The sequence below is a fragment of the Lycium barbarum genome, chromosome 5, assembly GCF_019175385.1.
Source record: "Lycium barbarum isolate Lr01 chromosome 5, ASM1917538v2, whole genome shotgun sequence".
NCBI lineage: Eukaryota > Viridiplantae > Streptophyta > Magnoliopsida > Solanales > Solanaceae > Lycium > Lycium barbarum.
Window position 1 is genome coordinate 7,566,646 of NC_083341.1, and position 14,516 is coordinate 7,581,161.

The 14,516-nt window shown below is 33.7% G+C and overlaps 1 protein-coding gene across 1 annotated transcript; it reads left to right on the plus strand.

Moving 5' to 3' along the window:
- Positions 1–5,346: 5,346 nt before the first annotated feature.
- Positions 5,347–13,876, plus strand: LOC132640315 (squamosa promoter-binding-like protein 1). Its single transcript, XM_060356861.1, has 11 exons — positions 5,347–6,749; positions 7,425–7,606; positions 8,458–8,621; positions 8,693–9,079; positions 9,633–9,707; positions 9,811–9,918; positions 10,324–10,441; positions 10,561–10,693; positions 10,820–10,970; positions 11,384–11,959; positions 13,107–13,876. Exons 1-11 carry the CDS (start codon positions 6,169–6,171, stop codon positions 13,554–13,556), a joined length of 2,925 nt encoding a protein of 974 aa, XP_060212844.1. The 5' UTR covers positions 5,347–6,168; the 3' UTR covers positions 13,557–13,876.
- Positions 13,877–14,516: the final 640 nt, after the last annotated feature.

Sequence of the window (14,516 nt, forward strand, 5' to 3'; positions counted from 1 at the left end):
ACAAGTATTCTTTTAATTTATTTAACTAGTGATATCATGTCCTAACGCCGAGTATGAAATTGAACCTTCAAAGTGAAAATTTTCAACGTGAAATCAAATTAGTCGAACCTCAAAATATGTATTAATCGGCGGATTAAAAAAAAAAAAAAGAAGTAGGTTGGCATGAGAGTCACTTCTACAAATACAATTTTATTCACGTGTCTCTATTTCACATCCCAGAAAAACTTAGGGTGTCCAATTTTTTCATATTTGATTGCTCTTTTTGAAAATATTATTCTTAGTAAAACAAATTTCTTAGGAATGAGGAAAATAACTTTCGTAATAAGAAATAAAAAAAAGTTTTATAATAGCATGTTACATTAATTGTCTCCTTTTCGGCCTCTAACGCATCCCCACCATGTAGCCCCCAACCCCACAAACCCTACACTGTTTCCTACCCCCACCCCACCCCCTCATAGTGTTCGCCTACATTATTAAAAATACTTTGGAGATAATATTTTTTTACTTGTTTACCAAACATTAACAAATAAATAAAAATCCACCAATTTTTCAGAAGTGGATTACATTTTCCTTTGCACCAAACGCAACATTAAAGATATCTCTAAACTATATAAGATATTCTATTCGTACTTGAAATTTGTTGGGCTAAACGGTCCAAAGATACTCTTAACATGATGTGATATTGTCTACTTTGGGCCAAGTCCGCACGATTTTCCCCAAAAGGCCTCACATCATTAAGAGTATCCAACTTCTTATAAATAACTCCATTTTCTTTTCAGATATCAATGTGGTACTTTGTTCGCACACCCAACAAAATTTGCATGAAACAAAAAATGCAAGACATTTGTCGATGATATAAATATTTATCACACCACTATTAGTAGTACGTATTTTCATTTAATTTTGAGTTCTGAAATTAGATGATTTAATTGTGACTTCTGAAATTAGATGATTTATCACACCAATTAATCATTTATAACTCATTAATACTACTATACTAGATCAACTAATAATATCCAAATGCCTTTTTCAATTAAAGTATATCACCCTATGTATAATAAATTGCCAGATTTATCTACTAAAAGAATTGATAACGGCATAGCAATATTTTTCTTTTGATGCATATATCGAACGTTACCCCAAAAACATATTATTTGACAAGATGAAAGATGCTTGATAATATCAATATATATGAATTCAATTTATATATAATATTAAAAAGTTTATGTTGATATCGTCTGAAAGGGGATTTGAGATTTGCAAAATTCTTGTTTTCAAATCAACCTTTGTTCTAATAGGATGCCCTTTTTTTTTAAAAAAAAAAATCTATATTAAGCTCTCAATTTATGGAAGAAAAAAAAACTCTTTTTTAATACTTTTAGTGATTCAAATAACTCATTTATTAGTCAATTAAATTAACGCAATGGGGGAGTTGATCCCATACTTATTTATCATTAGAAAGACCTATTCATAATAATTTGAGTTTATTCATTCTGTCTTTCTTTATGAATTTTGAGAATCTATGGATAAAATAAATACGATAAAAATCAATATGAATATTATAAAGACAATAAAAAAAAAATTGTTACGTTTCCACCTCAAAGTGAAATATAGTATTTAGTTCTTTCTTTCATTTAATGCTTATTGATGTTCCAAAATTTCCTTTCCGAAGTCCTATAGAGGAAGATGCATTTGGGGTTGACGTATAGCACGACTTGTCAGATATATTGGGTCATATGGATCTTTTTCCCCTTACTCTTTAATATCATCGTAATTTTTTTGCTATCACTCTAGATCGTCCATCTCTTTTTAAAAAAAATGTACAGATCCATTTTGTGAAATTTCAATAAGACCAATTTTCTCACAGTTGTATATTGTTGTCAATGCCTGGGAAAGTGGGAGAGGTTTAGTACATATTAATAGGCTAGGTGGTTAAAGTTGGTGAAACTAAAATCGTACACCATCATTTGATTTAATTTGTTTGTTTTATCAATTAAAAGTAAGTTAATTTCATCATAATTCATGATCATCAAGCTAAAGGCTTACTACAACAATATCGTAAACCTTTTGCTCACTAAATATCCCCATATTTCAAATAAAATGAAAATTGTCGGTAAATAAGACTTAAATTCTACATAAAACTAGCTTGATTTTATTTTGGATATTTCCGGATCAAATTAAAAGGTTTTTGTTCAGTAAAAGGTAAATTTGCAGTAGTAATTGTCAATTTTGTTCCGTTGACAAAACTTTTGTTAAAAAATGTATTCCCAAACAAACACTTTGCAGAAAATTGTGGAAAGTTTGTTAAAAGTCCAAACACACACCAATGACCAATACGTGAGAGCAAAGGACTATTGAAGCAACCACTAAAAGTTAGGGTAGGACGTACTAAGTACTTCTTTATTTTTAATAGGAGGTGTCTTGCCTTCAAAATAGGATTTTCTAGTGCAAAATATGAAGTAATTGGACTCCAAAACAGGTACCTATATTAATATATACTCATTAAAAAGGACGATAAAAGCAAGTGACTGGCTAAGGTACGTTGTGATTTAAATGACTTGAAGGATTCCCTTATACATTTTAATATAATCTATACATACACACATTCTTTACTTTTCATGCTTATTGTTTATATATTAGTATTTGTACAAGACATAAAGCCTATTATTTATACAAGTAAGAGTTAATTCAAGTTAATACGATATTAGTCATGTGTCTGCGATACATTACCTTAGATTTTATTGTAAGAAACGTTATTTACTAATATGAAGATTTGAGTAGCTTAATTCAAATTTTAAAATATTTCTACTATTAAAAGGAAAACAAGTCATTTTTTTTTATAAGGGTTTGTAATTCCTTTTTTTCTTTACAAACTACAATATATTCTAATTAAAAAAAAAAAAAAAAAAAAGAATCATAGATTCCCTATTAAAAAACTATGGAGCCTGCCCTTGAGCCACTCCTGTTAAAACCTACATCATCATTTGATTTTGTTTGTTTATCAATTAAAAAATAGGTTAGGTTCTTCAATAATCATCAAACTATATGTTTACTGCAACAATATCATAATTAAAACTAAATTTTATGACAAAGAAGTACACTAAATATCCCTATATTTCAATTAACATGAAAGTCGTCGATAAATAATAATTGTTCTACATAAAGCTAGCATGATTTTACTTTGGATATTTCCGGATCAAATTGAAAGATTTTTGTAGCAGAAAGTAAATTTGAAGTAGTACTAATTGTTTGTTAGAAAATTGGTTCCGTTCACAAAACTTTTATGAAAAGGGTATTCCAACAAACACTTTCCAAAAAGTTGTGGAAAGTTTGCTAAAAGTCCAAACACACACCAATGATCGATTGAAGCAACCCCTAATAGTTTTTTTTTTTTGTTTTTGTTAACAACCCCTAATATTTAGGGTGGGATGATAAGTACTTCTTCATTTTTTATCAAACATTTCATATTCGAGCTTTAATAATAAAATTGTTTTTTATAGGAGGTGTCAGGTGTCTTACCTTCAAAGTAGGATGTTCTAGTGCAAACTGCAAAATTTAAATTAATTCGACTTCAAAACAGGTACCAAATATTAAATGAAAAATATATAAAAAAAAATGGGACGATAAAAAGCAAGTGACTAGATAAGATACGTTGAGATTTAAACGGCTTGAGGGATTCTCTTTAAACTAAAATGACGTCAATTCATTTGGTACTTATTTTAAACAAAACATGCATGAATAATGCATATCTTTGTTACATAAGCAGGGCAGAGCTAAGTTCAAGGGTTCAATTGAATTATTTTTATGAAAAACTATACTGTTATAATAAGATAACAACAAAATAATATATATTACTGATTTTTTTTAATTATATATAAGAGAAGTTATTAATGTTGTGACAAATATGTTTAAAGTTCATGTTAAGTGGGGTTAAGTCATCAGTTCTGGTCTTACGTGTGACATCATAGTACTTTTCCTGAATCTCCTTAATCTACAATGTAAATACTACTGACTTTGTATAGTAAACCTAATTGGTAATTAATAAAGTAAATAACATATTGTAACAATTAAAATCATATTGATTGTGAAAAAACTCAAATAAGTAATTCAAAAATAAAGTAAATACGTTATATTCTAACAAAAAGTTAAAATGTACCATAGTGTAAAAATTAAATATAATATCATCAATGAGTAAAGTCAGATTCTTATCTATATCATTGCTCATTTACATAATATATTTTTTTTGTTTAAATTTAGAGCTTTGATATTTGAAACAAGTAACACAAATAAATGTAACTTACATAAATGTAACTTCAATTTCAAACATTCCCTTTTCTGGTCAACCAACTACCTACACGTTTTTTATCACTCGGATAAAAATAAGTGCACGATATTTGGTTTTGAAAGAAACGGGAATTCCCAACAATTAGGGAGTATTTGCCTATTTGGTAGGAAGATACGAAAATATTTTCTTGAAAAATACACCTTATTTTTCGGTATTTGATAAATAAGCAATTTTTTTTTTCAATAACAATATAATCTAGGCAAATATTATGAACGTGGGGTAGGCATCGGGTTTGGTGTCAGAGGTGAGAGTAGATCTAATTTGTATGAAGATGAGACGAAGAGTAGAGTTGTTACCACCAGTTGACAGGATTCGAATCTACTTAGAGAAACTTCAACGGAATTTACCATCTGCTGCTTTTGACCTCTCTGGCAGAAGGGGTGTTGGGGACAATCAACGAAGAATATCATTTTATTCACTCTAGAAAAGTCACTTACCTAATTTTAAGAAACTTAGGACTGTTTGATAATAAAAATTATTCACTTTTTTCCAAAATACTATTTCGTTGTATTTGGAAATTAGTGTATGGTCATGAAATTTCAAGTTCCATTTGAGGTTGTATTTCAAATTTGAAAAAACATTTTGTAACCTACTTTCCAATCCCACCTTCACTTTTGAAGTTGTATTTCAGATTTGAAAAAGAACTTTTTTTTTTTTTGTTAAATGTACATTCAAGCATAAACATTATTCTAGATATTCTTTGCAAATTGTATAACCAAACACAACTCCATCCTCAACTTCAATTTCATAAATTTTAAATAAAGTGAAAAATATTTGGAATCTATGGCCAAACGTATTAATTTAAAGTAATAATTTTCTCCCTACCAATCAAATATTGAGTATTTGAAAATATGAAAAAAAAAATACTCCCTCGAATATAGGAACAAGTCATGTAAAAATTACATGACTTGTTCAATACTGTAGTTATTCTGTTTATTCACGTGCTTCACATTCATACTCTCTTATGGTACAACAAAATACGCATTTTTAAACGCGGGGGACAAACAAACCCATTATCTCCTATTTCTCTTTCATCTTTTTTTCTGTTTACTTCACTTTTAATAATTCCTCTTAGAGAGATTCTCTCAACAGCATTCTAAAAATCCTCACACTTTGACTCTTTTTCTGTATACTTGAATTCATCAACACTTTTTTTTTTTTTTTTTACCCACTTTCAGTTCTGTTCTGTTTTGGTTTTACACAGAACTGGAGTTTTCTGGTTGGGAGAAATGTAGTTGAACTAAAAGAAAGAGAGAGTTTAAAACTTAATTGTTGCTAATATAAGCTAATAGGGAGTTTATTTTCACTATTTATGAGTTCAATGCCTAATTTTATTGAGCTACCCTTGATTTAAGTTGTGGTGATAGTTGTTTTTAGATCACTAATTTTATTGACAAAGAGTTCAATTGTGTGATATCACTAATTTTATTGAGCCACCCTTGAGAGTTAAAAGTTCTGGTGATAATTGTGTTAGTATCACTAGTTTTATTGAGAGAGTTTATTTTCAATATTTATGAGTTCAATTGTGTGAGACCACTAATTTTATTGAGCCACCCTTGAGAGTTAAAAGTTCTGGTGATAATTGTGTTAGGATCACTAGTTTTATTGAGAGAGTTTATTTAAAATATTTCTGAGTTCAATTGTGTGAGATCACTAATTTTATTGAGCCGCCCTTGAGAGAGTTAAAAGTTGTGGTTATAATTGTGTTAGGATCACTAATTTTATAAAGAGAGAGTTTATTTTCACTTTTGGGGTTAATTTATTTTACAGCCTTTCAGGGGTCATTTTTTCACCTTTAATTTGTGAGAGAGAGATTTTTGTTAATGGAGGCTCGCAAATTTCATGTTCCAGTCGTGTCAAATATGGAGGTAGGAGGAAAAAAGAGTAGAGAATGGGATTCAAATGGTTGGAAATGGGATGGAGATGGATTTATTGCTGAACAAGTGAATTCTTTGCCATCAGATTGTTGTAGAAGCAAACAATTGTTTCCTACAGAGATTCCAGAAACTTCTAGAATCTCAAATGGTAATTCAGATGAATTAACATTAGGAAATGATAAAGGGAGAAAAGAAGTGGAGAAAAGGAGGCGAACGATTGTAATTGAAGATGAAAATGAGAAGAATGATGGTGAAGCTGTTGCATCACTTAATTTGAAACTTGGTGAACAGTTATATCCTGTGATGGAAGAGGAAGGGAAAGGGAAGAGTGGTAAAAAGAAGAAAATTTGTGGGGTTTCTTCTTCTTCGTCGAATAATCGTGCAGTTTGTCAAGTGCAGGATTGTCAAGCAGATTTGAGCAGTGCTAAAGATTATCATCGACGACATAAAGTGTGTGATGTTCATTCTAAAGCAGCAAACGCTTTGGTGGGGAATGTTATGCAGCGTTTTTGTCAGCAGTGTAGTAGGTTAGTTTTCTACTAGTAAACACATTTGCATTTCCATGTATTAGCTTAATTATGTCTAGCTTATGAACCAGTTAAAGTATACTAGTAATAAAATTAGAACCTCTGGAAACCGGATTTATTGGTTTTTCATATGCGAAAGATTAAGTCGATAACATTGTCTATAACTTCTAGCCTGTTTGGCCAAAGCTTTTGGGAAGCCAAAAGTGTTTTTTTTTTTTACTTTTCAAAAAGTGCTTATTTTAGAAAGTTAAGGTATTTGACAAAGCTTTTTGGGAAAATAAGTGTTTTTGAATAGCAGTAGAAGCAATTGTTCACAAGCTAGAAAAAGTAGTTTCCCACAGAAGCGCTTTCAGAACATTGGCCAAGCACAAAATACTGCTTTAATAATAGCAAAAGTGATTTTCAAATTGATAAGTCAAACATAACCTGCTACTCTCCAAATGTACTTTTTCTAGAACTTCTGACAAAAAGCACTTTTCAAAATAAGCAAAGTTTGGAAGCTTGCCCAAACAGGCTATTAGTCACCGCGTATGTTCTGACGTAACGTGCCATATATATCTTGTGGGATCTTTTGGTCATCTCATCTAAAAGATTAAGCTTTTAGAGAGGAGACGAATTTATTTATGTGTTTGTGGAAAATGATCATAGTTTGGTTGTTATGATTGCTTTGGGCAGGTTTCATGTTCTAGAAGAGTTTGATGAGGGGAAGCGGAGCTGTCGTAGGCGTTTAGCTGGTCATAACAGACGAAGAAGAAAAACACATCCAGAAAATGTAGCTAATGGAGCCTCCATGAATGCTGAGGGGGGTAGTAACTACTTATTAATTAGTCTGCTGAGGATACTCGCCAATGTACAGTGTAAGTCATTATATGAATTCCATGGTTTTCCTGCATAAAATCTATGTTTCGTGTGACAGAATGTGTTATGTGTCTTGAACTTATATGTGGTGCAAGAAGCTGAGAAATAAAAGAATGTATATTTATCCTTTGCCTGGAGTAATATCAACTCCTTTGCCTGGAGTAATATCAACTTGATTAATACAACGATGTCTATACTGTAAACAGCAGTTTGTCTCTGTGAATGCAGTTGTTAAATCTAACTGATATTGGATATTGCTTTTGGTGGCAGGAGATTTTGTTTGCATAAATTTTATTTAGTTTGGTTGAAACATCAGCGCAGGTTACACATGACATAGGGCATTGTCAGGGATTAACAACTGAATAATTGATGGCCAATAAATCTTGGTGGAAATTTTCTATATTCTATTGATGCTTCTATTAGAACTTTAGCCATCAATTCTTGTGGACTAGCACAGGTGTTTTGGCGTTTAGGTTTTTTCAAATATTCTATCCATTTTAGGTGGTATTTTTGAAGTTATCTATAGAACTAACCAGAAGTAATAACTTGTAGGGGATTGTACATTAGTTGGAACAATTTATGTAGTAGAAACCGCAATTATCCTCATATGAGTCTTGTTTTTTTTCTTCTTCTGGAAATTAGGTTTTTCAAATGATACTTTTGAAGTACTAAGATTCATGATACCTGGAATTTACTCCGTGAGGGATGCAAAAATTGTATTGCAGGCAGTATTAGTGGGATCATGTAGCATTAGAGTATTAGAGGTGATTTCTTAAGTTGAATATGCCCCCATGTTGGACAATATCATATGAATATATTAAATTAGGCTTTGTCTCATTGTGAAATGCAGTCAATAGCTCAGATCAAACTAAAGACCAGGATCTATTGTCACATCTTCTGAGAAACTTAGCTAGTCTGGCTGGTGCAAATAATGAGAGGGATGTGTCAGGCTTGTTGCCTGCACCTTCAAATGATCAGCAGAATACAGGGACATCTATGGAGGATCCAAAAGAGGTCTGCACTAGATCCAAACATTGATATTGTACCCCTTCTCCCTTCAGCTTCTGATTGGATTTGATTTGCAGGACTCTCTTAGGCCTAACGGGAATTGTTCAACTATACCTGCATCAGAAGTGACAGAGAAGAGAATGGACACGAGTGATGCTGAACATGGGATTTCACAACATCCTTGTGCTTCGCAGCCTGGTTCTATACCTATCAATGCAAATGGCTCAGCCACCACAGCTGCACCATTGAAGCTAAATATTGATTTGAATAACGTCTATGATGATTCTCAAGGTGGAAATCAAATGCTGCAGAATTCTGGTGCCTTTGCAAACCCAGGGGCTGCATCTTCTGGATGTCCTTTATCGATAAGTCATGACCCTCACAAATCAAGCTCCACAAGGACAAGTTGGAACTCAGGATCCACCTCATCCCTTTCACCATCTAGTTCAAGTGGAGAGGCTCAGGTATGAGTTTTTTTGTTTGCTGTTGGTGTTTACCATTGTACTTATATGCAATTTGTTAAACGGACAGGCATGTTTATTTGGTGTTCACTGCTGTATAGATACATTCCACAAGATCCTCCAATGTAGAGCAAACTTTAATCTGTATTTGCACACCACTATGATGTTCCATAAGCTTGCTCATCCGAACTCTATCAGCCAGCCATTGACTGTCATTCGGGCTGCTGAATTTACCTGTGAGATATGCAACTGCCATGTTTCTTTGTCCCATGAACTGCTGGCTGCGAGATATGTCATTTGCAGTAAAATCCATTCTCTTTGAGAAAAATTTGGTTCAGTTGTATTTTGATAAAACAAAAAATTCTAGTTGATGTTTGGTAAATAAGTCTTTGAGTCTGAGTCGATGTGTCTTTATCATGAGGTTACTCTAGGCTCTTTGTGCCTGTAGTGCTTGTCAGACACAGAGAAGAAATGTTCAGTGAGTTTGATTCTTAACACTTGATGTATCAATAAAGATGATTTGTCTCTTAACTCCAAGATTGTGACTAATTTTCAGAGTCGAACGGATCGTATTGTTTTTAAACTCTTTGGGAAAGATCCTGGTGAATTTCCAACAGCTTTGCGGAAACAGGTATTTTGGTACTATTGCTATAATAGGCTTCAATGACAGTGTTCTCATATTTCTTTCGTCTCAATTTGAAACCCAACCTTCTCTATTCCTGGACAATTTGCAGATTCTTGATTGGTTATCACACAGTCCAACAGATATTGAAAGCTACATTAGACCTGGTTGTATTATACTAACAATATATCTTCGGATGGATAAATCCATATGGGAGGAGGTAACTTTTTTATTCTCAGATATGTATCACTTCATTTTCTAAGAGGAAGAGTGGAGCAACAAAAGTTCAAGAGTTTATTATTTAAAAAGAACCAGGGAAAGGCAAGAGAAAACATGTTGGCCAGAATGGATAATATTGTTGGCTAAAAATGAGTGTGAGATTAACTTGCATGATACTTGAAATGAGGGTATCGCTTTGTTATCCCTTTAAATTGTGCTACGTATTGCGTTGTTATCCCTTTAAATTGCGCTACCTATAAGCTATTCCTAACCTATTAATGAAATGAAACTAGGAAACGAAATCCACTCAGGCCACGCATCTTCTCCCTCCTTTTCCTTTTCCGTTGTTTCTTCTGTTAGTGTTTTTGTCAAACAAATTTTTCAACTAAATGTTTTCCCTTTGCAGCTTTATTGTGATCTTAACTCTAGTTTGAGGAAGCTTCTTAATGCGTCCGCTGATTCATTTTGGCGAACTGGATGGATTTATACTAGGGTGAATGATCGAGTGGCATTTTTGTTTAATGGTATATTTGACAGAATCTGTCATTGTATCCATTCTTGATCCATGTTCTGTCTTGTCATGTCTTTTTCTCTACAATTACGCCTCTGATATGAACATCTAGTCGTTGTTTCTGTACTACAGGGCAGGTTGTTCTGGACACTCCCTTGCCAGTTAGAAGCCACAGAATTTCAATCGTCAAACCTATTGCAGTTTGTGCCTCCGAAAGAGTTCAATTTTTGGTGAAAGGCTTTAACCTATCTCGTCCCACTACAAGGTAACTTAGATATTTGTTTGATCCTAAAGACGTTTTCCTTTTCCTTTTTATTGGTCTCTGCTTAGCTGGTTGGAGTATTTTGAGCTAGTTAATTGATTCTTGGTTTTGTCTCCACCTCTCTTTTAGGTTACTATGCGCACTGGAAGGGAAATACCTCGTTCAGGGAAATTGTACTGATATGACGGTAGGAGCTGATTCTTGTATGGACCATGAAGAGATCCAGTCCCTTAGCTTTCCTTGTATTATGCCAAATGTTACTGGCAGAGGGTTCATTGAGGTGAAGTTATTTTCTTTTGTTTTTTCCTTAATGCTTATTTTGTTGTCCCTATCCCGGAGCAATCCCGTTCAGTACTTAACTCGCGGTTTTATCTTGTAAGTAAATTCAGTTAAGACTCACCGAAAAGGATCACCTTTTGGTCTCTATGGCACAATAAACCCAGGCTTGGATTGATAAAATATAAATGCATCTACCTATCAGGAAAAAAAACAAACAAAAGGAAATCTATTTTTTTTTAACTCATTGGAACATGCAAATTATTATAGTCTCATTTTCGGTTGGACCTCCTGTTACTTAGCCATGTGTTGACTGAGCAAATCCTTATATCTCAATCTCCTTTTGTTGCGTAAAATTGACTATATTGTATACACTTTATTCTATTGCTGAAATTTAGGTTCGTTATCTTTGACTAGGTTGAGGACCATGGTCTTAGCAGCAACTTCTTCCCATTTATAGTTGCAGAGAAAGACGTTTGTTCTGAGATTCGTACATTGGAGAGCATTATTGAGGTTACTGAAGAATTGCAAGCGAGGGACCAAGCTGTGGACTTTTTACATGAACTGGGTTGGCTGCTTCATAGAAGTCATTTGAAATTTAGAGTGGGTTCTGGTGCCAACTTGAACCTCTTTCCTTTTCAGAGATTCAAGCGGCTTATAGATTTCTCCATTGATCATGACTGGTGTGCCGTAGTAAAGAAACTGTTGGATGCTTTCTTCAATGGAATTGTAGATGTAGGACAAGAGTCATCACTTGACGTTCCATTGCTAGAGGTTGGCATCCTTCATCGAGCCGTGAGGAGAAAGTGCAGATCCATGGTAGATGTCCTCTTGAAATACCGTCATCATGGAGCTTTTGACCAACAAGATGATCGTGATTATTTATTTAGACCTGATGCAGTGGGTCCTGGCGGTTTGACTCCACTTCATGTTGTTGCTAGTCTTGCTGGCTTTGAGAATCTTTTGGATGCATTAATTGATGATCCAAGACAGGTATATTTTCCTATTTTTATTATGTGCATTTTGGTCTGTTGCATTGAAAACTCACAGTCCCCTCAATTCACAGAAAGGAGGGGTGGTGGTGGGGGGAGGGTGTTGTGAAGCACGATAAATTTATTAGCAGTAGCCTTTCATCTTTTCCTTGTTATTGGTGTTGATATATCAGCACTCTAATCCAGGGTGGCTCTAATAATCTCAGTAGTTTTATCATCATTGCCTTAACAATTGAGGAGCAAAAGCACTCCTCATGCAGTTAGGGGTCGTTTGATTGGAGGTATTACGAAAACTAGTACAAATATAAATACAATGGTTGGTTGGAGCTCATAGGGAATAGGAAGAGGAATTCCCTCTTAACTAATGGGACATATGGTTGGCTATATAACAGAATGAATTAAATAACTAACACAAACGTTTGGTTGACGGTATTAAATAATACGCGTTCAGTAATTATACAATAACTATGTATTATTTTATACGAGATAGAATGTGGATTAAGAATGCGCCTGTTCGCAGTATGGAGATAAAAGTATTAAAGAATAAAAATGCTTTTAAATTGTGGAGGACTCCCAACTCTGTAAATTGTGCTAGCAACGAATTAGTGATAGTAATTTTTTTCTCATCAATATAGCCACTACTTTCCTCAAGTTACCTGTTCAAAGTCAAGCAAAAATGCCTCCAAAGTAGATAATCCTTACAAAGCATTTCATATATTATTACTCATCATTTAACAATCCCTACATTATAATAATTCAACGTGTAATAATCCATTTATTATTATACCGTACAAACAACTTTACATTATAATTCCTTCACAACTAGCATGTAAACCAAATGACCCCCTATTATTAAATTGACATTCTTGCTTTCCCTGAATAAGGAACTTTAGCTGTATTCTCTTTTCTAAACCATGACTTCACCTAGCAGTTTAGAGTGTTTTTCTGCAAACTGCTCTCTCTTAGGCTTTAACTTTCTGAAGTAAATTTGTCTCCGTAACTTGTTTGAAGGTTATGATGAGTGTTTAATTACTAATTAGAGGCACCCCACTATATTCATGTACAAGCAAGGATGTTGTGTGGTAGATCTTTCCTCTTTTTATTTTCTGGTTCCATTGTTTCAAGGAACTGATAATTGTTTTCTTCAGGTGGGAATTGAAGCTTGGAAAAGTGCCCGTGACAGTACTGGACTGACACCTAATGATTACGCATGCCTGCGAGGCCATTACTCGTACGTCCATATAGTCCAGAAGAAAATTAATCAGAAACTAGGTGACGGGCATGTTGTTCTTGATATCCCTGGTTCTTTATTAGATAGCAATCTCAAGCAGAAACTATCAAATGGTCATAGGTCGGTAAAAGTAGCTAGCTTGCAAACGGAGAAGTTTTTAGGGAAACCAAAATGCAGACAGTGCAGGCAGAAATTGTCCTATGGAAACGCTGGAACATCACTTGCAATATACAAACCGGCAGTGCTTTCAATGGTTGCAATTGCTACTGTATGTGTTTGTGTAGCTTTGCTATTCAAAAGTTCACCGGAGGTTCTTTATTCGTTCAGACCCTTCAGGTGGGAGATGCTGAAGTATGGCTCCATCTAAAGTAGGTATAACCTAATGTCATGGTTTTAGAAGAGAGTATAGGAATGCCATGACTTGTTTTATCTTTTGAATTTATATGGCATGATATAATTGGAGAGCTCCAACTCTGTATATTTATTTTCACTAATTCATCATACAATACATGAGAAGTTCTAACTGCAAATAGGAAATTTATTCTTTTTATAAGTTGATAGTAGAACTAGAATAGGACTGACCGCTGAAATTGTAGTTGTAGGCGTCGCAGATCTGAGCCACGACATGTAGTGGAAGATAAGTAATTTGCTTTATATTTCAATTATATGTACAGCTAATTGCCTAAATCTATGGTTTGAGCACATAATTTTCTTGCTAAATTGCCTTTTTTTAGCTTCCATTTAGGTAAAATCTGGATAAGTTGTTACTTTTCTCGTCATTGTTGTTCTTTATTTGCCCCGGCCTCCCCGCAATTAGGGCTGCTTGTCGGATGGACCAGGCGGTTAATTATGCTTAACGGTTCGGCATATCGGTTATTGGCTTTTAAATGTACTAATCCGCTAGCCAACCAATAAGATATCGGTTGGTTCGGTATCCGGTTAGCAATTATTGGGCGGTTAGCAAACGGTGTATTGGCTAAATCTAAAGGACAATGAAATATTGATGAAAATTTGAAAAATACTGGAAATTGAAATATTGATGAAATTTACACGAGCTTCAGTTACCCCAGCCTTAGCGGTGGTTCTCCCTGTATAAGGAGGACCAAACAAAAGAATCGTTGCCTTAAATGACAAAGTTCAATTAGAACAATTTTAGCACTCTCTTTTTAGGCTGAAATTAATTTCAGGTATACTAGACCCAATAATGTTTATCTAGTGGCAGTTATTTCCTAAGCAAGTGAATAAAATAGTGAATGGGGCTTTAGCAATAGGGTTTACAATAGATATTTTATATATATAGGAGTAAAAAATAAATATAATAATTCTT